The sequence below is a fragment of the Artemia sp. Qi Xiang Cuo genome, chromosome 18 (assembly GCF_049724085.1).
Source record: "Artemia sp. Qi Xiang Cuo chromosome 18, ASM4972408v1, whole genome shotgun sequence".
Taxonomy (NCBI): domain Eukaryota; kingdom Metazoa; phylum Arthropoda; class Branchiopoda; order Anostraca; family Artemiidae; genus Artemia; species Artemia sp. Qi Xiang Cuo.
The window spans coordinates 36,270,918-36,298,096 of NC_142811.1; the positions used below are offsets into that span (position 1 = coordinate 36,270,918).

General features: G+C 36.8%; 1 protein-coding gene across 1 annotated transcript in view; it reads right to left on the reverse strand.

Annotated features, from left to right (window-relative positions):
- LOC148941454 (uncharacterized) overlaps nt 1–27,179 on the reverse strand; it is a 157,851-nt gene that overhangs the window by 76,848 nt on the left and 53,824 nt on the right. The window contains 2 exon segments of the mRNA XM_089104451.1: nt 13,103–13,230; nt 20,999–21,305. Of these exon segments, the coding sequence (XP_088960577.1) occupies nt 13,103–13,200 (98 nt within the window). The 5' untranslated portion in view covers nt 13,201–13,230; nt 20,999–21,305.

The window sequence follows — 27,179 nt, forward strand, 5'->3', positions numbered from 1 at the left end:
ACAAACCATCCACACGAAAGATTTCAAATAACTCACACCGCAAACCTAGTTGGTCAAGCTTATCCCCTAGCGTTTACTCCGAACAACATCACATCGGGCTTTTCAAAACCAGGAATATGGCCATTCTCAAGATCAGCGTTCACTGATGCAGACTTCATCGCCGCTAAGGTCTCAGACAGACCAAACACCGCTGGAGAAGTAACTGATAGGGTAGAGTCTAGGAATACTTTGGAAGCAGTTGCTGACCCTGTCCTGAATTCCTCGGCCTTAGAGCAACCACCAGGGCCCAAACATGATGTCAATCCAGAAGACATTTTTCCATTCCCGAAGGCTAAACCAAGAAAGCTAACTGTGAATAGGGCTCGAGTTGGCAAAACGAGAATTTTAACGGATACGCCAGAGAAAGAAGATCTGGAGAAAAGAGCACAAGCAAAGTCAGCAAACAAGACTGGTAGGAAAAGAGTAAAACTGGCAAAGAGCAAGGAGCAAGAGTTGTCAACGATAAGAGAACCTTCCTCCCCTTCGGAAATCTCTTTCCATGACTCTTCAGATGAAAGCCTCCATGCAGGGTCAGACTGTGAAATACCTGAAACTGAAAGTGAAGTTTCATTCATTCCAGAAGAGATCAAGGTTGACGAATTTGTGCTAGTGAGGTTTCAGCTTAAGAAAGATTTTGTTCTTTATGCAGCAAAGATCTTGGAGACTGATATTATGAACAGGGAGTTTCAGGTTTCTTTTCTACGGAGAAAGAAAGACTCTGATCGATTTCACTTTCCTGATATTGAAGACAAGGCATCGGTGTCGTTTGAAGATGTCGTGAAGAAGCTGGAGGTGACTCGACACGGTGGAACTGCTCGGGTCCAAGCTACTTATGTTTTTGCAGGTCTTTGGTTGGATCATATCCGCTGAGTGATTTAAGTTTGATAACTATGAACCTTTTTTCTTTTCTATTTACTTTTGTATCCTATATCTGAAGAATACAGTATCTGAAAGCATGTCCGGAGCTACCCCCACACCTGTGCAAAGCTGCCCCTATATAGGGGCAGTTTCGGACATTTTGTGGACCCAGGGAAAACGTCAACTACTTAGCAGCGCTTGCATATTTTCGCTTTAACTCTGTCCAGGCTCTGTCCAAGTGGCTAAGCTATGCTGGTGCCAAATAAGAAGTCCCGATAGCGCGCACAAGCCGAAGCAGGTAACTTTGATTAAAAAGTGCACGGAGGTGCCCCAGTCTCCCCTACATATGCTGATGTTTAGTAATCAAAATGTTTATATTATTTGATTTATTAAAGTTATTAAAGTAAAAACATTTATATTTTTTCAGTAAAGTGCAAGTTATGTTCTGGCCTTGGGAAGGCATAGGGGGTTTGAGCCCTATTCAAGTTAATTTCTGCTCGTTTTGAGTTTGAAAAAGTTTACTAAGGTTTGCCAAGTTTGTAAATGGTCGTAAATGGCCGAAAAACAATGACTTTTGTTGGCCTGTAGTAAAATGTCTCTGTTGTAATATATGTTACTCTGAACAATTTCTTCAATTATTGTCAGGAATAATGTACTGTATTAGGAGATAAAGAAAAAATAAAGGAATGGAGAAAGAAAGTGAACGAAAATGTTCTTATACAAAATTTTCATAGATAGTACTTTACGTCACCAACGATCCGCGTGTTAGGCGAAGCGTAACATGCGGAAAAAAAATTGGGATATGATACATTTTTTTTTGACTTTGGTACATTTTTCATGCAATTGTGGTACATTTTGTTTTGAGTTGTTGGTAACACTGGCCCTTCCTCAATCGAAAGCTCAAAAGGCCTGCCCTGCGGAAAACAACTAAGAACTGAAAATTGAATTTTACTTTGTCTTTGTAAATTCCTGGGATCTCCTGCAGCAAATCATTTTACTGGCAATTCTTAGTATGATACATCTAAGCAAACTAATACTTCGGCTTTTAATAGTGCAGTTAAGTACTATGCCTTATCTAATTACTAATAAGATAACAAATTCCAACAAATTGTGAGCCAATAGTCAGTGCTTTTTTCTCATGTAGGGTATGTGGGATTATCTTCGCAGCACGTACTTAAAGTAGCTTATACAATAATAATATTATTGCCAACAAAAGTGACAGTTGCATTACCAACAATAATAACTGTTAAAACAAGCTACGTGCATTCATCTCAATATTTCAGTTCAATTTTGGCCTTCATGAAGTCGACAGCAAAAACTCCTCACCTGTAACAGGTATACAAGATATCGGGCATATCACGTTGCATATAGGAACGTTATTCCAGTTTGTATCTTTCTATTAGACCACTCATAGCTGAAGACATTCGGGGAGGGGGAGAAACTTGGGCCAGAAAACGAATTTTATTGCGCGTTTCCAGATACCTCCTCCCCAGAAAAACTCTCTGGTCCTTATAAAATTCTAGCTGTTTGGATCTAATTCATCACCATTAAGTCGACGAACACGATTGTGAAGTTCGCGAGGACAAGTTCATCTTCCAAACCTCCTCATTTCCTTCCTCAGAAATTGCTTTTGTAATACCCTCAGCACTTAAGTTTAACAAGACTCACTTGGACGTAACCATATTTTACAGGCGGATAAGAATTGATTCGAGTAATGTAGCTAATAATTCGAGGCAGAGAAGAATTTCGTTAGATGCATAAACTTTGATCCAAACATTGTAAGTGATGTTCTTAGCCATTTAAAGGGCAGTCTTCTGCGCGTGAAATTAAACTACAAGGTCAAATCTAGCAGAGGTACTTAAAAAAACATTTTCGTCTCCGAATACACCAAAAAGTAACAAAAAAATTAAAGAAGATTTTACTACCCGGCAAATAGAACTTTTTAATACAAAAAATAGAACCAAGGGGCGGTCATGACTTTTTTCATAACTATTCAAGAACCTTCGCAACATCATATTTTTCAATGTTGACATAACAGCAAAGAAAATTAGAAAAACGTCTCGAAATATTAACATTATAAAATCAACTTGATGAACTGACAAAAACAGCTATAAAAAGAAGAAAAATATAAGACAGTTCGCGTTAGTTCGATTTCTAAAAAAAAAATTAATGATAATTTTTCTGCCTTTAGGAATAATCATAGAGGATGTTTTAATATCAACTGCCAAACATTCAAACCCTACATCTACGCACAAGCCTGGTCACTAATCCCAGATTTTTTTCTTTTTTGTCCATGAATATAAATACAATCATCACGTTGGGCGGACTTTCTCAGTAAGAAACTGCTGAATAGACCAATTGCTGACACTAAATTGTTTCATCACTGCAGTAGTTTGGAAAAACTTCTGTTAAAATACAGGGTCAACGAGTATTGGTTATTCCACAAAACTACCTATTTTGACGACAGACAATCGATGTAGCTTATGTATATATAAGTCACATACATATTATCACTAATGGATTTCTGTTTCGGCTTCTTCTCGAAATACATCTTGTTCACAAGGAATGCTATTCCTTGCTCAAATCTTTCAGACACTCTCTCCAGAAAACTACTTCTCCCTTAGTCTTCATTTTATTGTATTTCTTCTTGTCAAGAATTTATACCCCATTTTTGTTGTGAGAGATGCGAAAGACTGGTCGCTACTCTTTAATTCAACTTGCATAATTGCAAAGAAGAAGGTAAAGCATCTGTTCAAACTGGAGACAAAAATACTAACTTAATTGGCCCCTTGTGATGCATTCGATCGTGTCTGAGCCAAACGGTAAAAGAACACTTTACTAAACATGACTGTAACAGGTTTTTTATTTCTTCCAATTTTGTTTTTTTTCTGTTTGCTTTTCGCATTGTTTGCTTTTATCTGGTTGGGTTCGTTCACATTTTCCTTCAGAAAATGTGAACTTGTCGCCTTCTAACTTTCTCGTTTAGCATTGAAGAAGAGAGGCGGTTGTCGTTTCAAGATATCTGTCTTGTTCCACCCAGTATTTTCGTTGGCCTTACAAAACCCCATTCTCGCTTTTGTTCCCTTTGTTTTTTTTTACCAACACAAGTGCACATACTCTACCTCTACCCCAATCTAATCAAAGCTTCACTCTTTACCCTCCTTTCCGCCAAGTAGTTTCAATTTAGTTTAAATCCTTTCTTATTGGCTCTTCCCCATTCAGGAACGACCTGCTATTCGTTTGGCCCCAAACAGATGACCAAAAACCGCAATATTTGGTAATCTGCCATCCTTCATAACTAAAAGATGAACTGGCCATCTTAGCCTTTCTTTCATAAGAGCCCCAGAATGTGGGATCGAACCGCATGTTCCGAACAGCTTACTGTTTGGAATATGGTCAGCCAAAGAAGTGCCTAAAACTATCCTTAAGACATTTCCTTTGAAAAACTTAAATCTCTCTCAGCGCCTATCATTGTGTTCATGTTTCAGAGCTATACTTTACCACTGTCGTGACTGGGGCTTCCAACATTCTAATCTGAGTCCGCAAGATTATCTTCCAATTCTTCCGAAACATTTCACATGCGAAGAAACACCCTTTGTCTTGGCTACTCTACTTTTTACACCTTCACTCCATTTCATCATTTTTACTAATGCTACTACCTAGATAAGCGATGCTCTCCACTTTATCGATTTTCTCGCTACCTAACATCACCCCTTTACCCTCATTTATACCTAGTCCAAGGGACATAGTCTTCTTAACATTAATTTCCAAACTTATTCTCGCACAATGGACTATCAAAACCTCTTAAGATTCATTAATGTTACAAAAAAAAATATCTAGAACACTCAAATGATCTGTGTAATCTAAGTCTAAGAAAGTTTTAATTTCCCATTTAATACCATTTTCTCATATAGCCTTTGCCATTTCCTTAGGGCAAAGTTCACCAAAATAGTCCATACAAAAGTAGATAGGACATGACCCTGCTTAACTCTTGATTCCAAACCGAGCCAACTACTAACCTCACTTCCCGCGTTAACCGCAGCAACTTTATTTTCGTAAATTGTACCTAACACTAATCACATCAATATACTTATCTGGTACATATAAGGATATGACCTTCACTAAAGCTTCTCTATGAGCTCAATAAATTGCCTATTCGTAATCTAAAAAACTGAGAACTAAAGGGTTTGATGATAGAGATACTCCTCAATTAATTATTTAAGAATGAAAATTTGGTCGTTCCAATCTCTCCCCTTCCTGAACTACAACGTTCTTTTTTTTTAAACTTTACCTCTTATTCCCGTTCCAATAAAAGGTAATTAAAGTTATCTTAAAATTACTAAATACTTGCCCTTTTTTCAAAAATTATACTCCAAATCTTCAGTCATTTATCTCAAATTTCCCAAATACCATATTTCAATAACTCTTTTGCTACGCTATCAAACAGTTCGTGGTAACGAACTGTAAGTAAGGAGCGACCCGGCTCAATGGTAACCGAAACTCTAAAAAACGGAATTTTGGTACCAATAGATACATCAAAAGAATCAGATTTTAATTCTGATTTCAAATATATGAGTGTTATCAAGTTCAATATTACCCATCAAAATTTACGCGCCTGAGAAAATTTTGGCTGATTTTCGATAAAAGGGGTAAAGACCCCCTAAAAATTCTTGAAGTTTAAAGAAATTCACAACATCATATTTAGCGTATCCTATAACCCTACTGCACAGATTTCAAGCTTTTATCTACAAAAATGTGGAATTCTGTATTTTTTGTCAGAAGAAAGATCACGGGTGCGTGTTTATTTGTTTTTTGTTTTGTTTTTCCCAGGGGTGATTGTATTGACCCATTGGTCCTAGAATAATCTAAGATGCCTCATTGGAACTGAAATTAAAAGTTCTAGTGCCCTTTTTAAGTTACAAAAAAAAATGGAGGGCAACTAGGCCCCCTCCCACGCTCATTTTTTTCTCAAAGTCACCCAATTAAAATTTTGAGATAGCAATTTTGTTCAGCATAGTCGAAAATCTAGTAAATATGTATTTTAGGATGTCTTAATCCCCCACAGTTCCCAGGGGAAGGGCTGCAAGTTATGAACTTTGCCCATTGCTTACATATTGTATTGGTTATTGGAACGTATACAGACATTTTCAGGAAGAATTTTTTTTCTGGTGGGGGGGGCTGGAGGAGGGGGTTACTCGGGAGAATCTTTCCGTGGAGGATGTTTCTTTGGGGTAAGGGGCATTTCTATGAAGGGGGCGCCAGATTTCCAAGCATTATTTAAAAAACAATCAGAAATTAAATTTTAAAAAACCAGTTTTTTCAACTGAAAGTAAAAAGCAACATTAGAACTTAAAATGAACATAAATTATTACGTATATGAGGGGGTTCTCCCCCAAGTCAATACCTCGCTCTTTACGCAACAGTTTTTTTTAGTGCTTTCAAAAGAGCTATCTATTCTAATTAAACGGTCTTTGTGATTAAGGGTTTTTTGAATTAATATTTTTTTAAACTTTTAGCGTAGTCAATATGGTATTGACTAAGAGGAGAATCCCATCATATACGTAATAAAATATACGTAATAAAAAAAAAACAATAAAAAAAACAAGTGATTCGGCTCAATAGTAAGCGAAACTTTTAAAAACGGAACTTTGATGTCGAAAAATGTATTAATAGATTGGGCTTATAATGCTGATTCTAAATATATGAATTTTATTAAGTTTAGTATTACTCATCAAAGGCTACGAGCCTGAGAAAATTTACCTGATTTTTTAAAGAGGGGGAAACATCCCCTAAAAGTGAAAACATTTTAATGAAAATCACACCGTCAGATTCAGCGTATCAGACAACCCTATAACATAGGTTTCAAGCTCATATCTGAAAAAATCTGCAATTGTGTATTTTTTTCCAGAAGAAAAATATACGAATATAGAAGTTCGTTACGTAATTTAACTTGTAAACTACGTCAGAACCAAATTTAGAGACAGCCATTAAGCAAAAGAAAAGTAAAATTTTTATGCAAATTTTGTTTAGGCTACTTATTCAATGCCGGCGAGCCAAAATAAAAGCTGCATTAACTAAAAAACGATCAGAAATTAAATAAAAAAAACAAGTTTTTTAAACTGAAAGTAAGGAGCGACATTAAAACTTAAAACGAACAGAAAGTATTCCGTATATGAAAAGGGCTGTGCCCTCCTCAACGCCTCGCTCTTTACGCTAAAATTTTTATTGTTTAAAAAAAAGAGTTGTGAGAAAGTCAAACTTTAGCGTGAAGAGCGAGGCGTTGCGGCGGGCCCAGCCCCTTTCATATACGGAATAATTTCTGTTCGTTTTAAGTTTTAATGTCGCTCCTTACTTTCAGTTTAAAAAACTTGTTTTTTTTTATTAATCACAACCTGGAGCCATCATTCCGTCCGTGACACTTTCACGAATTTTGTCGGTCACATCTTTTAAGTTAAACTTTGTTGAAACTTCCTGCTCCAAGGTAGTTACCCGCTCTTTAGTAGTATTCAACGTCGCACCTAATTGCTCAAACACGTATCTCTTTGAACACACAAAAGAATTACTCTAGAACTGCCATATATGAAGCCTGAGAGCCTGATGTTAGCTAGTCAACTCCATTTCTGTTGCTGTTGCAACAGCACCACTTGTTTGGCATAATGTGCGAATCCAGTTTTAGGCATACGGTAAAACGAATGTAATCAGTATCTAGCATGTCTCGACGCCATGTCCAAACCAACGTTCACAGCCATCACATTTGAAGTTCTTCAGCACAAACATCGTAATAATCTCTTCCCTTAGAAGAGTTGATTATTTTCTTAAGGATAATGACGCCGTAATTGTTGGCTGTGATAGCGATCATGCAGGTAAAAAGGGGTTGGGCCCATTTTACTCCAAGATTTCATTATTTTTATTATTTTGCCCTAATTATTTTTATGTAATTCGCCTATTTTTCCTGCTCCAGCGTAAGAAACTAGCAGTAAGATAAAATCATCTAACATAAATGGGGAAATGTCAAAGCTTTTGAAATGTAATTATAAATTTTAATTTGGCTTCAAGTCGGGAAAACGAAATCCCAATCTTCATGGAAAGCCTGGGAAGACATAAGCGCAACCTGCCCTACCCGTAGTAATTGGGGGCAGTGGTGGCAACAGTCACCTGTAGTCACTGAGAGCAGCAGTTACTGTCATTATCATTTCACAAATTGGGTCCTACCACTGCTAATCCCAGTCGCCACCCAGCCATTGGCCACCCTCCCCAGTGTCTGGCCATGAGGCAAATATGTTGTGGAATTCACAGCCAAGCTGAGATTGACTGGTGGGAACTGGCATTTCGTAAAGTGGTTGAGGTGGTCAGGGGCGTCGTTTGGGGGTGGCAAGGGGGGCAGTTGGCCCCCCCCCCATAATGCGAAGAAAAAAATTATTATACATCCCATGCCCTTTGACTATCTGGATATGGACCCCTCTTGCCCCTCCCCAATAAAAATGCTGGAGATTCGCCCCTGGAGGGGGTACATGATTCTAGGTGGATCCTGAGGAAAAGGTACAATGTATAAATCTTGGTTTTGTCCGTGCTCAGGGTCACCAAAATATACAGGGGGTCGAACCTGTTCTAGTCAAACAGGAAGATTCCCTATCATTAGGCGAACAATATCGTACAGTATCAATAAGTGGCGACCGGCAAACAAGAAGGGAGGCCGAAACGATGCACGGCAGGTTCCACCCAAAGCTGATATCTGGATGTTATCATGTTGACTCTCTGCTACGGAACGGATGCCTTGAACTTGATGTCTAGCAGGATATTATTTTGTTTATGTCGTTATAAGAAGCATAAACAATAAGTGCGTCAAAATAACGGACCCTCAGTCCCCAGATGGCACAAGCGTGGACTCAGACATTTTTATTGATGGTTATTCGTCTGCGATGGTTATAGCTGAAGAGACTCAAAAGAAGCCAGTAAATGGCTGCACAAACCATGATCGGGGGAAGAATCTACCTAGACATATCAAGCACCGACAACTAAGCAGGAAAAATCCATTGAAACAAGGAGTTTACCTTGCCAAAAATGCTTCTGAGAATCGAGTGCCACTTGCTGCCGACGAACGGCAAGACGTGGGTGACCCTTGCCTCTCCTTTGAGGGTTGAGGAATACCAACCAAAGCTGGTTTGAAACTGGCAGGTAGGGCTCTCTGAAGGAGCGTGGAAGTAATCGCAGACACCTTGACACTACCGAGGAAGGCTTGTCTAGAAACAGACCAAAAAGCGATAGGCAAGCCCTATGTCAAAATACCACGCCCGAGGGGGCACCAATTGTCAAAATGACTAGGCTTGAATATGGGAGGATTATCCCTAGTTGTCATACTGATACTGGTGGTACTAGTAACGAAAACGAAAGTAATAGAAAAAAGGCAAGGTAAAAAATCCTAGTTTGCCCGGGAAAAAAAAAAAAAAAAAAGCTTTACGGTGGCTGCTAAACTTACCCCAATCAGGGTGATAAGCAGTCTTGGTGCGAAGTTAGAAAGATGACAACGTACATTGGATTATAGATACAATGGACGATAGAATCTTGAGCAGGATTGATTTTTGTCCAGACATTTTCTCCACGAGATAGAAGGGGGATTCATTCAGGATTCAAAGTTGGGACGAAAAAACAGCCACAGGGGGGAAGGAGATGATAAATGGTGGTGAGCCCTACCACTAGGAGATACAACCTCCAAGCCCTTTGGGGCCCACCAGAAAGTCTAGTTGGCCTTATGGTGGCCTGCAACAGGTTCTTTGGGCTTAAGAAAATAAGCAATAGTCACGTCTCATGTCAAGGGAAATATTAACAGACTCATTTATCCATTGACATGGACCTGGTTGATGAAATTGAAAAGCTTAATTTCCAACTGTTAACTGGCATAGGGGGACATATACTTCTTAGAGCGCTTTACAAGAGGACAGCGGAACCATCTTGAATTAAGGAAGGTACAACACACCTTCAGCTGAACGAATAATTCATTGGTACCTCATGAGCAAACCTGAGGCCAAAAATTTGATAAACAAAAACCAAATGAGTTTTAAAACCGGATTCTCTACAGAAACAGCTGTACACCAATTGGTATGGCACATAGAGCAAGCACTGGAAATCAAGGAATACGCTATAGCCATAAGAGGAAATATATGAAACTACACAAGATGGAATTCCGGTATGCACAGCAACCGTCAAGGAGCTTAAGGGAGTAAAAAAAAAGTTAAAGCTATTCTAAGAGGTTGCCCTCAAGGAGGTATGAGCTCTCCATATATTTGGACCTTTATTATGATTTATTAATAATCTTTTGAGACTGCTAAAATGGCATTTTGGGTAAAAAGAGATAAGCACCGCTGATCTATTATCTCTTCTACGAGGCAATGTCTGAAAACTCTGTTTGAATTAGAGCAGCACATGTTCAACACAATCTAGATATGGGTACAAAAGCATAAATTGCGTTTTCCTCTTGAAAAGACTGAAGCGGCAGTATTTCACTAATAAGAAGAAACGGAAAGCCTCTCTTAGTTTTAATATGTATGGTCACCTGATATTACTAAAAAACGACTGAAATACCTGAGAATCATAATTGATTATCAGTTGCGCTGCAAAGGTCGCTGTGCCGAGAAAGGACGGACAGCTACAACATCCCTTAGCCAGTACCCACAAATGGTGGAAAAAGCTCTGGCTTAGCGCCAAACAAGACCATGTATAACAAGACAGTAATTCGACCAATGCTGTCATTTGCACGGTGATCTAGGCTAACTTGGCTAAAATTCAGACACATATGACCCCTTTAATAAGGGCAAAAAGGCTTGCCTCCTAATGATCACATCAGCATACTATGGAACTGCCACGGCATCCACAGAAGTATGGGTAGGACTCCAACCTATAGAAATTTTTTTAGAGGAGGAAGCAATACAAAGTGTTGTCATACTAAAGATTGCTGACCAACGAATCAGAGACGGCAAACTCGGAGTGGAAAAATAAACAGCCACGTAGACGCAGGCAACTCACTACTGCTCAAGTCTGGGGAGCTGCAGTTGCCTAAGGATAATATTGTCTCATAGGTTGAATCAGGAAGCAGGAAATTGCACTGCTTCACAAAATAACGCAATAATCTTGTTATACAGATAGCTCGTACACCCACAGAAAACAGGAGAGTGGAATGGTGATATACGATAATGCCCCTGGTAAGAATGAAGACATAACAAGTTACTGCTTGGGTAAATTTTCAACGGCCTTCCAGGCTGAAATGTTTGGAACATAACAGACAGCAAAGAGGCTGGACCAATTAAAAATTAAAGGCAGGGACATATGTATCTCATCTGATAACCAAGCATAAGCATGAGTGAAGGCCCATGACAATACCAAGAGCAGGCAAAAAAGCGAGTGGGAGTACTATGAAGCTTCAAACAGACTAGCATACAACGGTAACCGTATTATACCAATGTTGACCACAGGACATCCTCAGATTACGGATAATAAATTTACGGGTAAAGCAGCTAAGGCTGGGGTATCAATGACTTGTTATGAACCGGAACCTTTCATTCCAATCTCTCAGAGATGCTTGAAAGCAGCTATAGAGGGACACACCCTTCAAAGGGCGGAACAAAACTGGTACAGGAACGAGGGATGTAAAGAAACAATGGAAATATTTCTTAAATTTAACCCCACACTAATCAAACATCTTCTTCGACTAAAAAGGTCTGAAATACGATTGGTTATCACAGCCAATACAGAAATTTTGAATTCTACGAATCATCTCAATCGAATTGTAAGACCTGATTCCCCAACTTGCCAAAATGTCAGATGGAATAGAAACAAGTAGTCATCAATTAATAATAGAAGAATGTTTGGTTAGGATTAGATGCCGGCTGAAGACATTTCATCAATTGGATGCTAAGCTGGAGGACATAGTATTCACGATTAATACCCGACAGTTGGCGAGGGGTATGGTCGGGATGGAGAAACCAGCCTCCAGTCCCCAAATTGTTCGCTAGGCTTTTTTTTAGAGAGGGGGGGGGCAGTAGACCCTTGGGGTCTTAGCTTCTACTCAGTTTAGTGGGTTTGCCTATTTTAACAATAACTGAAATAACTAAAACCGATAGAAAATACTAGTACCAAATGCCTTGGGGCGATATCAATTATCAATCTGATCTCAAAATATGGCAGATCTTTATGGGTCATAAATTTGCAGACAGTGACTTTTTAACAATAAACACCCTCTATAGTGGATGGCAACGCTACTTACAATAGCCAAATTTAGTAACCACAGAAACTACCCATATATTCTATAAAGACAAACACAGGTCATACCCTAGAGGTAAGGTGGATATTGAAGTACAAGGGAGGGGTTGGAAGCCCAAAACCAAAACAACTACATTATGCATGGAGATTTTTGAATTCCCATAGAGCAGGGCCATTGGGATCAATCTTTAGGAGGCGTGGGTAGAATTCCCCTGTGTCAATGCATACATGGAAGAAATTCCCTATGTCCATGCATAAACGTACAATATATTCCCACAAAGCTAGAGTTTTTCTCAAATGAATTGATTAAAACAGGAACCAAAACCAAGGTCAGAACCTGATGACGGTTCTAAGAAATTAGGAACTAATGTACTGAACATCCCTCACGAAGGTGCAACGAGTTGAGATTATCAAAATTCTTACTTTAAATATTCCGTATTTAAATTTAAACTGGGCTTCTTTAAAAAAACAAAAATTCATGAGGGATGGGAGCTAACTTATTACCCAGCCTACCCTTTTGACTACTCCTATAATGTTCTTTATGTGTTGTTTTGCTTGCGAAAACACAATTTTTAATAGACTGGTAAAACAAATTGCCGTTTTCTTGAGCCTTAAGTCTTTGCATATCTTCCTTAATACATTAGTCGCCAGAAATGCATCAGCATTCTCTGTAAAAAGGGGTTTCAATAATTATATACACCATAAATGACAACCGTCCTTGCTCCATAAATTACTTACATCTGCTAGCTAGATATCTACTTTTTTATTTATCTTCGATCAAGACACACTGTTTGCTATTCCTTTTTGTAAAATATAGAAACTTTAAAAAGCAGTCATTCAAGATTTTCTAATTGGAGAGGAATTGTTTTGATTTTGCCCGACTGACTAGCCACACCACATTGGCAATTTAGAGTAGAAACCCTAGTAAAAGATTGTCTAAAAAAATCCTTACCTTGTTACGCTTCCATAAAGTTTCGATTGGATTCGAATTTTCATATCTTCTGTCACTAATTCAACGTCTGAGATTGCAACATGAGTATTTTGCAACATTTCGAGTGAGATTCGAACCCAATGACTTATCTGAAACATAAAAATTAAAAATGATCAAACGATTTTAAAAGTTATCTTAGAAGCAGATTGAAAAGGTCTGACCAAAAAAAAAAATACCAAAAAAAGGAAATAGCAGGAAAGACAGACAATATTTAATAACACAAGAAAACAAAAAAAGGATTTCTTTACTTCCTTTATTGATATAAACTAAAAAAAAACTTTTTGACCGAAAAGTAAAGAGTCTTATTAAAACCAGAAATGAAGACATACAATAGGTTAAACTTAAAACGAATAAAAACTACTATGAATGAATACAAAAAACCTAAAGCAAACAGAAAAAAAAGTAAAAACAGCAGATGGATCAATAAACGAAGCTTAAAACGAACTTTTGCAGTAATTTCCACTGCAAATAATTGTGGAGCTATCAACCTCTCAAACCCTGTAAAGGCTAGAACATCATTTATGCTTTACTGAGGGCAAAATATGATTTATCAGTATTTCTTTTATAAATAATTAAAAAAACTTTCCGAAAAACAAGCTTTTAAAAGAAAAGTAAAGGCCATTATAAACTTAAGCTCAGCAGATACAAATACCTTTTAAAATTCAAACTCAAAACGACCAGAAATTACTATTAAAGAATAAATGAAACCCAAAAAGAACAGAAATTAAATAAACAATCATAGCAAAAACATACAACAAGTAATAATACAAATGAATAAATAGATCTGAAAGCGAGTAATGCTTAGATTGAATATGAAAATCAAGCTTAAAAAGAAAAAAAAAATTTCTATAGAAGCATAAATGAAATTTAAAACGAACAGAAATTAAATAAACAATCAATGCAAACAAACATACAATAGATATGAATGTAAATTAATAAATAAATCTTAATATTAGTGAGGATTAAATTAAATATGGAAATCAAGCTTGAAACGAAGAAACATCACTACAAACAAGAGTTTCGGTATCACCTCTTTCTCTCACTGTAAAAGTCTAAAACCTACTCCGTCATAGGCGCTTTACTGACAACCAATTTTATTACAAATATCTTCTTTTGTACTTAATATTGAAAATAAACATTAAAATTACAGTAAAATTTTCAACTGATGATCTTTCAGAAATTAATATCATTATACATCAAATATTCAGTTTAATTTATTAGCTCTTTTTAAAGTTGTTAAAGACAAATATAGTTTCACTACAAACAAGTGTTTGGATACTGCCTCCTTTCCTAACTGTAAATAAAAACCAAAAGCCTACTGGGTCATTGGCGCTTAACTGAAAACGAATTATATTACAAATATTTTCTTTTCCAGTTCTTACAGCATTGAAAATAAAAATAAAATTACAGTGAGATAGATTCTTGAACAGATGGATCTTTCAACAATTAATATCATTATACATCAAATATTCAGTTTGATGTTCTTTTATACTTTCCAAGACTGTTCAAGACGCATATAATTTTCAGTAAAGTGCCTATGACGGTAATTTTCAGTAAATTCAGTAATTTTCAGTAAAGCGCCTAGACTTTTACAGTGAGAAAAGGAGGTCATACCCAAACTCTTGTTTGTGGTAATTTTTGTTCGTTTAAAGCTTGATTTGGATATTCAATTTAAGTTTCACTCGTTTTAAGATTTAATTTATTAATTTACATTAATATCTATTGTATGTTTTTTTGCATTGATTGTTTATTTAATTTCTGTTCTTTTTTAGTTTCATTTATATTTCAATACGAAATTTTTTTTTTTGTTTTGAGCTTGATTTTCATATTACTCGCATTAAGATCTATTTATTCATTTATATTATTACTTGTTGTATGTTTTTGCTATGATTGTTTATTTAATTTCTGTTCATTTTGGGTTTCAGTTATTCTTTAATAGTAATTTCTGGTCGTTTTGAGTTTGAAGTTTAAAAGGTATTTGTATCTGCCGAGCTTAAGTTTAAAGTGGCCTTTACTTTTCTTTTAAAAGCTTATTTTTCGGAAAGTTTTTTTTTTAATTAATTTTTGTTCGTTTTTAATTGCAAAAATTTCAAGTTTTTAAAAATTCCTTATTTCAAAATTTAAAAAAAATCAAATATTCATCAAAGTATCAAAACTGGTATCAAAGTAACAATATCAAAGTGAAAAAATGGGTTTGTGTCAACCTCGGAGTTCTTATTAGCTGATGTTTGAACTATTTTAAACAAAATTGCTCAGGAATGGCAAGGGCATCAAATCGAAATTTCCAGTGAAGGTTGAGGGGACATTGATATAATTCAAAGACAATGGGCTATATGCATCCGGGGTGTCGAAGTATGTATTTTCAATATCTTAGGAAGGGCTAAAGGTACTAACTTGAAAATTTCAGAGTTACTACTACTTCTACTACTACAACTGTGACTACGATTACTAAGACTGTGACTGCGACTGTCATAACTTAGGGATTCGACTGTAACTGCTAATACTTGCGACTATGTCTATGACGAATTGCGACAACCATTACTTGCGACTATGTCTATGACGAATTGCGACAACCACTACTTGCGACTATGTCTATGACGAATTGCGACAACCACTACTTGCGACTGCTTGTGACTACGACTACATATGACTGCTACTACTTACAACTGAGATGAGGACTACTTGCTAATGTGACTATCTGCGACAACGGCTGCTGAGTTTGACTGCGACTTTGACCGCCACTGCTGCTGCAACTGCTACTGTAATTGCTACCATTACTACTATTGAACTAAATCAAAAAAATTTAAGGGAATCCAGGTTGTCAAAAGGACTCGTCTGCAATACCTCATGAAGGACTAAAGCTGAAAATTTCAGGGGATATTGACGGGTGTTGAAACAAATCAAAAGACATTATCTGCATCCAGGTGCTCAAAAGGGCGCTTGTGTATTATCTTCAGAACTGCAAAGGTTATTAAAATGAAATTTTTAGAGAATATTAAGGGTGGTATTGTGCTAAATCAAAAGATACTAAGTACATCAAGGTTTTCAAAACGGTCCATCTTAGCCTTTCAGGGACTGCTAAGGGGAATGTTAAACTAAATCAAAAGACAAAACATACATCCGAGTTGTGGAAAACATTATGGATGTCCCTGTTGTCAAAATGGCATAGGCTTGTCTTAAATATCTCAGGAAAGGTAAAGACTATTAAGCTGAAACTACTGTTGCTACAATTGCTACTATTACTAATACTGAACTAAACCAAAAGAGTTTAGGTATATTCAGGCTCTCAAAAGGGCTTATATGCAATATTTCAGGATAGATCAAAAGACCATATCTGCATTCAGGTGCTCAAATGGACATATGTACGATATCTCAAGAACTGCTAAGGTTATTAAGCTGAAACTTTCAGAGAATGTTGAGGATGTTATTGCAATAAGTAAAAAAAAAAACATTAAGGACATCCAGCTTATTAAAAGGGCGTATCTAAGCATATCTATATTTATACCAAAAACGACTACGGGCATCATGTAGAAATTTTCAGGGACTGCTAAAGGGGATGTTAAACTAGATGAAATGATACAATATGCATCCAGGACACTATATGCAGGGAAAAAGCTAATCTAAATCAAGCAACTAATCAAATTAAATCAAAGCTAATTAAATCAATCAAGCAACATTATGGAGTATAGCCTAATCGGGTAACTCTTCTTTTAACTATAACTACCTTTTTTTAGTTAGTTAGTCTTCCCTTCTGCTTCTTTTTTTTCTTTTGTTTCAATTTTCAAGTTTTATAACTATGTCGAAGCAGCACCCTAATACAACATATTGAATAGTTCGAGCAGGGGCATCAATGAAGGAGAGAGGGAGAGGCGATTTTAACAATACGCTTTTTTCGTCTTTCATTGAAAAACGAAATCAGAAAAGAATTGTCCCCATAATTTTTTTAAAATATCTTCTTTGTATCTTCATTAGAAAAAAAAACTGGTAAATCCTAGCCCTCCCCCCCCTCCCTCCTGCATTTTCGTGATTTGGTGCCTCTGTTAATAGATATGTTCCAGAACTCAATTATGGTACCTTTAATTGTAATCAGAGCCATTCCTGGGTGGGGGGGGGGGCAATCAGGGAAGTTACCCCAGACATCGTGGTGTGAGTGGGGGGGGGGGTCTCCGCCACGGCTGGGGAATTGCCCACTTTGTTCCAATTTTTCACTTTGATCAGGCTTTTCTTCCTTATATTTTAGTCAGGAGGGCTGCAATTGATTTTTCCCGGGCGTCACCAACCCTAGGAACGGCTCTGATTGTAATTACTTATGTATTTTATTATCGTTCCAAGACAATGGATAACTGAAATTGTGGGCACCTTCTATTACACAAATGTAGAACAGACTATATTGTTAAAGCTTCTTTTTTATTATAGACCTTTTAAGGGCTAAATTTGTTGCTATATGTAATTTTAGGCTGAAGGCAATAACAAATGATTATTTTTTACAATAGTTAATGATTTTAATGACAATTAACGATTACTACTACTACTACTACTAACAACTCACCGCAGCACCAAGCCACCTGAGGTCAACACAGCTGCGCACGCTCCTCCTCCATCCCGATCTATTCAAAGCCTCCCTTTTTACACCCGCCCAAGAAGTTCCCATTACCTTTAAATCTTTCTTTATGACGTCCTCCCAACCCAAATGGGGAAGACCTGCTTTCCGTTTAGCCCTAGATGGTTGGCCGAAGAGAACAATCTTCGGCAATCTGTCATCCTTCATCTGCACAACGTGCCCTAGCCATCTCAACCTTTCTTTCATTATAGCCCTAGAGAGCGGTATCGAACCGCATTTTTCGTATAGCCTATTGTCTGATATACGGCCAGTCAGCCTATTACACAAAACAATCCTTGAGCAATTTCTTTGGAAAAACTCTAGTGAATCTTCATCCTCTTTTTGGAGCACCCATGCTTCAGAGCTATCTTTGACCACTATCATCACTGTAGCTTCTAAGATTCTAATCATGGTCTGATGACTTATCTTCCTATTCTTCCAACCTTTTTTTTTAACTGTGAAATAACACCCTGAGCCCTGGCTATTCTACTTTTAACATCTCCACTGCTCCCACCATCTTTACTAATAATACTACCAAGGTAAGTGAAGCTGCCCACCTGATCAATCTTTTCATTACCCTGAAATGGTACATTACCTTTTCATTTCATTACTGAACTCGCAAAACCTATAAAACTTCATTCATTTTGCTCACACTTTCATCTAGGATACTTAAATCATCAGCATAATCCAAGTCCAGGAGACTTTTTCCTCCCCATTTGATTCCGTGGTCTCCCATTGCCTTTCATGTGCTCCTTAAAACAAAGTCCATCAAAATACTCCATAGAAAGGGGGATAGAACACAACCCTGCTTAACTACTGATTTAATACGAATCCAACTGCTAATCTCATTTCCTAACTTGATCGCAGCAGTGTTACTCTCATACATAGCACTAATCACTTTAATGTATTTGTCTGGTATACCATACAAGGATAAAACCTTTACTAAAGCTCTTCTATCAACAGAATCGAACGCTTGCTCATAATCTAAAAAAACTGAGGACCAAAGGTGTTTGAAAACTCAGGCACTTCTCAATTATTTGCCTAAGAGTGAAAATTTGGTCGACACATCCTCTACCTTTTCTAAAACCACACTGCTCTTCTCTTAAAACTTTGTCTACGGCATCTCTCAGTCTAAAAAGTATCATATTACTTAGTAATGTACTACCTACAGAGACCAGACTAATGCCTCAATAATTACCACACTCACTTTTATCACCTTTCTTATAAAGTGGCTTAATTAAGGTTTTCCAAAAATCGTTAGGTACTTCCCCTTTTTCAAAAATCATATTCATAATCTTCAGTAACTTATTTCTAACCTCTGAGCCACCATATTCAAGAAACTCATTTACTACTCTATCAGCACATGGAGCCTTCTAACTTTTTTATCCTTTTGGTACTATCGCTAATTCCTCTTCGCAAAACAAATCTTCCTTCACATCTAAAGCAACACAAACTTTTTCATTTTCCTCTATTTCTTTTCCTGCAACTCCATCTCGGCTAAGCAAGTTCTAAAAATTTTCGGCCTATCTCTCTTTTTAGTGTTTGCCTTATCGCTAATTGCGACCCCATTCCTATCTTTAACTGGGCCAAGTCCGGATTGACTACTCCCTCTCAATTTGTTAACGTGCCAGTACAATATTTTACTATTATGCCGTCTAGCTGTATCTTCCAGGTCTTCGGCAATTTTATCCGTGGCCTCCACTTCACACCTCCTTAGTTCATATTTTAAGGCTTTCTCCACTTTCTTTACATTTCTTTTGTTTTTCATACGATCTATCACTCAGATAATTGGGTTGATCCTTGAAACTTTTTGGTACTTACGCATTATATGGGCCTTTCTAAAAAGTCAAGTTTGGTCAATGCTAATGAAATAAAATAGGACGAATATATAATAGTTTATAAACAAATTTGGACTATATATTTGCACATTAGAGGGGGGGGGCAAAGCATAGCATATATTAAATACGTAACCTAACCTAACCTAGGTACCTTTGTTTCCCCCTAAACCCCAAAAAACAAAAGTTTAAATATCGAAAACGCAATGAAAACCACGCTTTGCATTGCATTACTCTATAGCAGTCTCTTGAATTAACCCGTCTGGCCGGTTTTTCGTGACTGGCTTCCTTGTAAAGGCCCATATAATGCGTAAGTACCAACTTTTCTTTATTGCATCCATTCTTTCGGTACTTCTAAAAGGAAAACTCAACTAGTCCTTTAGCTTTTCAAAGTGAAAGCTCATTTTTCAAAACAGTTATTTGTTTTTAGGACAAAATTGGGGAAGAATAATATCGAGACCAAGGCTGTATCCAGGGGAGGGGGCACGGGGTTACCCCCTGAGATTTTTCCAACTCGCTAACACATAACAAAAATGCATATAAACAAATTTTTGATGTGCGCCCTGGATACAGCCGAACATTTTTGTTCGGATGCGCATCCGAACAAAAATCCTGGATGCGCGCCCTTGATCGAGACAGTTCAAATTAGGAACTTACTCAGAATTATGTATCTATTGAAGAAATATCTCTTTTTGTGATTCATCTCTTTCCATTTCCAATCTTTGTCTGCTTTTTACCTGAGTGTATATTTTTGAAAATTATTTTTCTGGGCCAAAAATGACGTTTAGCTAAGTGAATTTTAAACTTGTTACACGTTCCCATGTTCAACCAGCTCTGCTTTTAAAGGAGAAACCCATTTTTTTCAAATTAATTTTATCTATTTTTTGCAATTAAAAATTACGGAGGAGTTGGAGACAGTTTAAATTGAAAACTAACTCAGGATGATTAAGATAATACATTAGTGTCGTCCTTGGCGAACCTCAATTTATTTCCGTTTTCAAAAAGTACAAGAATTAACGCTAGACAAGGATGAATTTATCTAGCGACGAGAAACTGGCTATTTCTAAAATATTTTAAAACTTTGAGGAAAAAATAGTCGAAGAAAATTTTTAGTGATGAAAAACTCATGCATCTGACTCTGCAACCATAATTCTTGAAGGGTGAACCATTTTTTTAAATTAATCCTATCTATTTTTTACGATTAAAAATTGAGATAAAATTTGGGACAGTTTAATTTGGGAACTAACTCAGAATGATTAAAATAGCACGTATCGTCTAGTTCAATGTCTTTTTGTTTTCAGAAATTACAAGAACGAATGCTAGACCAGGGTGAATTTATCTAGTAACGGGCTATTTCTAAAATCTGTAAAAAATTCAAGCAAAAAAAAACTCTGAAAAAAAATCGTAATGACAGTAACTCACCATTTAATTAAGATAATAACGGGTGAGATTCAGCTTCCACATGTCTAAGATCACAAAATTCTGCTGGTATTAAAATCAAGGCTAGAGGCCTGGGAGATGCATAATCCACTCGGAAAGCTCAATTTCGACTGACCAAAAATAAAACTTGAAAAAGAGAACACGTGCTTTTCACATGACGTAAGTAAATTAATGTTTATATTTTTCAAAGATAATCAATAATCAGCCACTATAAAACGATTTACGATCCAGTACTATGTGGATATTCAAATGGTTGTCGGACTTGACAGTCAATGGAACCCAGACTGACCTGAAACAAAGATTAATCGGTTATTAGTGAATTAGCATGAAAAAGGGACTGCGCGGCTGAGATCCCTCACAAGATTTTAACGCTATTGCATACTAAATGGCATTATTTACTTATAAAAAAAAAAAAATGAAAGAACGGCATATTGGCCACAGGCACGTGGATGGAATATATTTGGAGTACTAACCAGTTCAGACGTTCCGAAAAGGCACAAAAAAAAAGATAAAATGTATTTAAAATAAATAAAAACATGCTGACGCTGGTCTTGGATTTTGGGAAGGAAGGCATAGGCCTGAAGGTCCATATCCCATAGACGCGCCCAAAAATTAGCATTCAGTTTGTTAACGACTTCAGGTTGGATATTACTTAATAACCCCGCTATTTCGATTGCAAACATTTGACACACCACTCAGTGTCTACTTAAAAAAAATTTCTTGTTCAAACCAAACAGTTCGTGGTAACGAACTGTAAGTAAGTAGCGTCTAGGCTCAATAGTAACGGGAAATCTAGAAAAACAGAATCTTGTTAACAACAGATACATGGAGAATTGGCTTTTTATGCTGATTCAAAATATATAAGTTTATTAAGTTTAATGTTATCCTTCAAAAGGTACGAGATTGAGAAAATGTACTTAATTTTCGAAAAAGGGGCGAAACACCCCCAAAAGGTCAAACGATCTTAAAGAAAATCGCCACATCAGATTCAGCAAACGAAAAAACTGTACTGTAGAGGTTTCAGAGGTTTCCTATCTACAATAAAATAGAAAAAAAACAAGTTTTTTTTTACTGAAAGTAAGGAGCAACATTAAAGCTTAAAACGAACAGAAATTATCCCGTATATGAAAGGGGCTTCCCCCTCCTGAACGCCTCGCTGTTTATGCTAACGATTTTATTGTTTTAAAAAGAAGTAGAGTTGTGACAAAAAGTCAAACTTTAGCTTAAAGAACGAGGCGTTGAGGAGGAGACAGTCCCTTTCATATACGGAATAATTTTGTTTGTTTTAAGTTTTAATGTCGCTCCTTACTTTAAGTTAAAAAAATTCTTTTTTTATTTAATTTCTGAATGTTTTTCTACTAATGCAGGTTCGAATTTGGCTCACCGTACATGAAAAATAAAAATAAAATTGCACATTAATTTTGGCTGATTTATTCCAGTTTTGAAGGGTTGCCCCCTCCTCAATACCCTGCTCTTTACACTAAAGCTGTTAGCACTTTTAAAACAGTTTCCTATTCTAATTAAACAGCCCCCGTTTTCAGTAGCCACTATTAAAAAAATGGGACAAACAGTCAAACTTTAGCATAAACAGCAAGGTATTGAGGAGGGGGCAACCCTTCGTATATGGAATAATTTCTGCTCGTTTTTCAAATAATGCCGGTAAATCTGGCTCACTCTCTATGAAATATACACCTCCCCCTCGGGAAAACCCTTCCGTGGAAATTTAGTCCAACCTCAAGTGCACCACCGCCCCGTCAAATTCCCTCCAGACAGTTCCATCCTCGCTGAGAATCCCCTCCCTGTAAAATTGCTCGTGGGCGATTCAGCCTGAAAAGTTCTCCTTAGAATTCTTTCATTTGAATTAGACTTTAATCTCTAATCGGTTTCTCGATCCCTCCAGAAATACCCCCCTTCCGTAGAAATTATTTCCCAGAAATCAAAACAAGCGGAAAATAGCCCCCGGTTTATTCTCACGGAACATCTCCACATGAAAAATTTGACAAAGAGAATGTAAGACAATTAAAAAGAATTTCGTATAGCAATTCTGTCAAATCCCCCGAGTGTAACATTTCCCCTGGAAAATTCATCCCCTAGAAATTCTCCTCCCCAGGGAAGATTCTCCCTATAGAAAACCACCCCAAGCACACAAAACCCCACCCAGAAAATGTCAGTATACTTCCCGAAAACAAATACTGTACGTAAACAATGGGCAAATTTCATAACTTACAGTCCTTTCCCCGCGGACTGTGGGGGGTCCTTTTACACCTAACCTAAAGACTTAGTTATTTCATCTTTCAACTGTTCATCATGTTGAACAAAACGGCTATCCCGAACTTTTGATCAGATAACTTTGGGGGAAAATGGGAGCGGGAGGGGGCCCAGTTGCCCTCCAATATTTTTAGTACTTAAAAATTTCCGTTCGAATGCAACCTCTCCCGATCTTCTAGGACTATTATTTCAATTCGATCACCTGGGGAAAAAAAACAAATAAACACGCATCCATGATCAGTATTCTGGCAAAAATAGCAAAATTCCACATTTTTGCAGATAGGAGCTTGAAACTTCTGCAGTAGGGTTCTCTAGTACGTTCAATATGATGGCGTGATTTTTAATTAATATTCCTTGAATTTTAGGGGGTGTTTCTTCCCTATTTCAAAAATCATGCTAATTTTTTCTCAGGCTCGTAAGTTTTGATGGGTAAAACTAAACTTGATTAATCTTACATATTTGGAATCAGTATAAAGAGCTAATTCTTTTGATGTATCTATTGATATTAAATTTTCGTTTTTTAGAGTTTCGGTTACTATGAAGCCGAGTCGCTCCTTACTTACAGTTCGTTACCATGAACTGTTAGAAAATCTGGAATAAAAAAAAATGCCAGAAGAAAGATCACGGATCCGTGTTTTTTTTTTTTTACAGGGGTGATCATATCGAATCAATAGTCCTACAAGATCAGTGAAGGGTTCATTCCGACCGAGATAAAAATTTCTCGTATGCTTTTAAATAACCAAAAAGATTGAAGAGAACTAGTCACCCTCCCATGCCCCTTTTTCTCCAAATGCATCCGATCAATATTTTGCGATAATCAATCGATTCGACATAGTTGGAAGGTCTAATAACTATTTCTTTTGGGAATAGTCTCTAAAGAAAGGGTTGTAATTTTAAGGTAGGGAAACAGAAATTTGGAGGGGAAATTTTCCCCCTCCAAATTTTCTCCGTGGATTTTCCCCGTGGAAAATTTTCAATAAAGAGGAAGATTTCCAAGTGAATTTTCCAAGTAAATTTTACAACGGGGGGGGGGGAGATTTCCTCACATGATTTGAACAGTCAGTAAGGTAAAGTAATTCAATTAAATTTTATTTGATTAAAAACATATCACGAATATCAATAACAGTACAGACCCTAGAAGATAACGTTTTAAAGATCAAAAAAAGAAAAAAATTAAAGTAACACTGAAAAAAAAATAGAAGAATAAAACATGGTTAATTAGAGCAAATTTGTTAAAAATGGAAAAATTAAATTATATTATCAAGTTTTGTTACATTTTTATACAACTTGCAGAAACTTGTGGCTAGTTCAACACTGGCGGGAATTTTGTTCCATTGAATAATAGATTTGTAAATGGGAGATTGCTCGGCAGCACTTGAAACACATTTAGGAATTTTAAAGGCTCTATTGGATGAACGGAGACAGTGGGCTTCCGAATTATTAATATTATAATAGGTTAGTAGTTGAGGTGGAAGATTATTGTGGAAAGCAGAGTAAGCAAGCGATAAGTTTAGTTTTTCTATAATTTGATCAAGTGGAGCTATGCCAAAATCTGAATACAAATCACGAGTTGGATATAGACGGAGAAGCCGAAAAACTGCTGGCAAATTTTAGTTTTTCAGTGAAGGAACGGTTTGTATTTCCCCAAACTGATCCGCAATAAGAAAAGTAAGGAAAAATAAAGGAATAATAGAGGGTAACTAGGATGTCAGGAGGAAGAAAATAATTCACACTGTTAATCATAGCAACTTGTCTCAAAATTATTGCTGTTATGTAAGAAATATGATTAGAGAATGACAAGCATGAGTCAATAAATACACCAAGAAACTTGGCAACCTCCACTTGTGGGAGGATATCGGAGGAGTACCTGAGACCAAGAGCAGGTTGAATACAGTCTTTGTTGTAGGGGGTTCTGAATAATACTATTTGACTTTTTTTGCTATTAATGGTCATGTTATTCGTAAGGCACCACGCCTGGACTCTGTTCAGAAGGACTTGGGCAGAGGTTATTGCCAATGGTAGATTGGTGCCAGTGATGAAGAAGTTGCTGTCATCAGCAAATAATACAGGATACACTGAAGGGCCCAGGTCTTCACCGTCACTGAAGGGCCCAGGGCCCAAGCCATATTGGTGAGGAGAAATCAAGGATACGGAGTGCTGACTGTCAAACAAAAAGGGAGACAGACGTCTGAAGATAATTCTCTCGAGCACTTTGTATATAACAGGAAGGATTGAGATTGGACGATAATTACCTATCTCAGTTGGATCACCCTTTTTAAGAACTGAAATAACAATGGCTGACTTTAGTGAATCAGGGAGAACTCCGTGGGTTAAAGATAGGTCGGTAATGTGCTTGATGGGCTCGAAAACAAAAGGAGATATGGTCTTCAGGAGCTTATTACTTAATCCAAGACAGTCAGGAGTAAAACTAATAGGGAGAGAATCGATGATTTGAAATATCTCATTGCTATCAGTTGGGCAGAAAAACATGAATCTAAAATTGAAGCAAGGGAATACAGCCTGTGAGGAGGAGCGGGAATCAGTATGAGGAACATTAGAAAAATATTTATTAAATGCGTCAGGTGCATGTAAAGGGTCAATTAATCTGCCATTTGTGTTTTTAAGGCCAATAGGTATAGACTTTGATTTTCTACTTTTTGAGAGTAAATCATTAATGGTGGACCAAATCTTTTTCAGGCTACCTTTGCAATTGAGAATTTTTGTATACTTATAATTTTTCTTCGCTTCACGGATGAGTTTAGTGCATAAGTTTTCATAATGTTTATAATTTGATAGGTCAATATCACTACAGTTCTTACAGGCTAATTTATATAATTTATTTTTACGAAATGAGGAGACAATGAGGCTATGTGACACACAGGGACATAGAGGGATAATTTTCCGGTTAGGTTTACGAATAGGAAAAGTTGAATGGATAATCTCACTTAGCCGTTTTGCAAAACCATTTGTGGCAGAATTAACCACTTGACCATTTAAAACATCGGACTAGTCAGTGGTTCTTATGCAATCGATAAAATGATTCATATTTGCTGAGCTGTAATTTCTAGTAAGTGTTGGGATATTAATTCTAGAGCGTAGAGTTAGTGGTTGCGAAGGTAGTGACAAGTAAATAAGAAAGTGGTCTGACAGCCGAAAATATTATATTTGAGGACAGGTCACTTCCCAGGGAAGTAGATACGAAAATGTTGTCAATTAAAGTAGAAGTTGATCTCACAGGATTGACTCTACTGGGGGTAAAAATTGTGGGTAGAAGACCACTCGCGGTTACCGATTCAAAAAAAGTGTCAGATTCAATATTTTCACCAACATTAAGTAGGTTACAATTAAAGTCCCCAAGAACTATTGCCTTTTTATGGGGTAGATTAATAAAATTAGAAAAAACATCCAACTGATTACAAAAACATGAGGTCGGAAATTGAGGAGGTTTATAAAACAAGGAGAGTATATAGGAATTTTGGCCGATAACTATGTTAACAATTATTGAATAAATACATCTGAGATTTAGTAGTGTAGAGAAAAATGATTCGCACTTTGATAGCCTGGTAAAACTTACATTCGAACGGATGTAAAGTGAGATACCACCAGAACACTTTGTCAATCTCCTGGGCATTTGGATTATTTGGTAACCAGGGAGTAAGAAATCACTAGTGTCATCATTATCGGAAAGCCATGTCTCTGTTGATTCTAGTACATCATAAGGGCAGACACCATTAGATGAAATTAAATCTTTAAGCTTGAGCCAATTTTCCTGAATGATTCTTATGTTGAAACAAAGAATATTAAGGAAATTATTATTTATTAGTTTGGGCTTCACATTGGTAGCAAAATCGAAAATATCAAGGTATCTACCACTAGCAATTGGTAGAGTAACAGG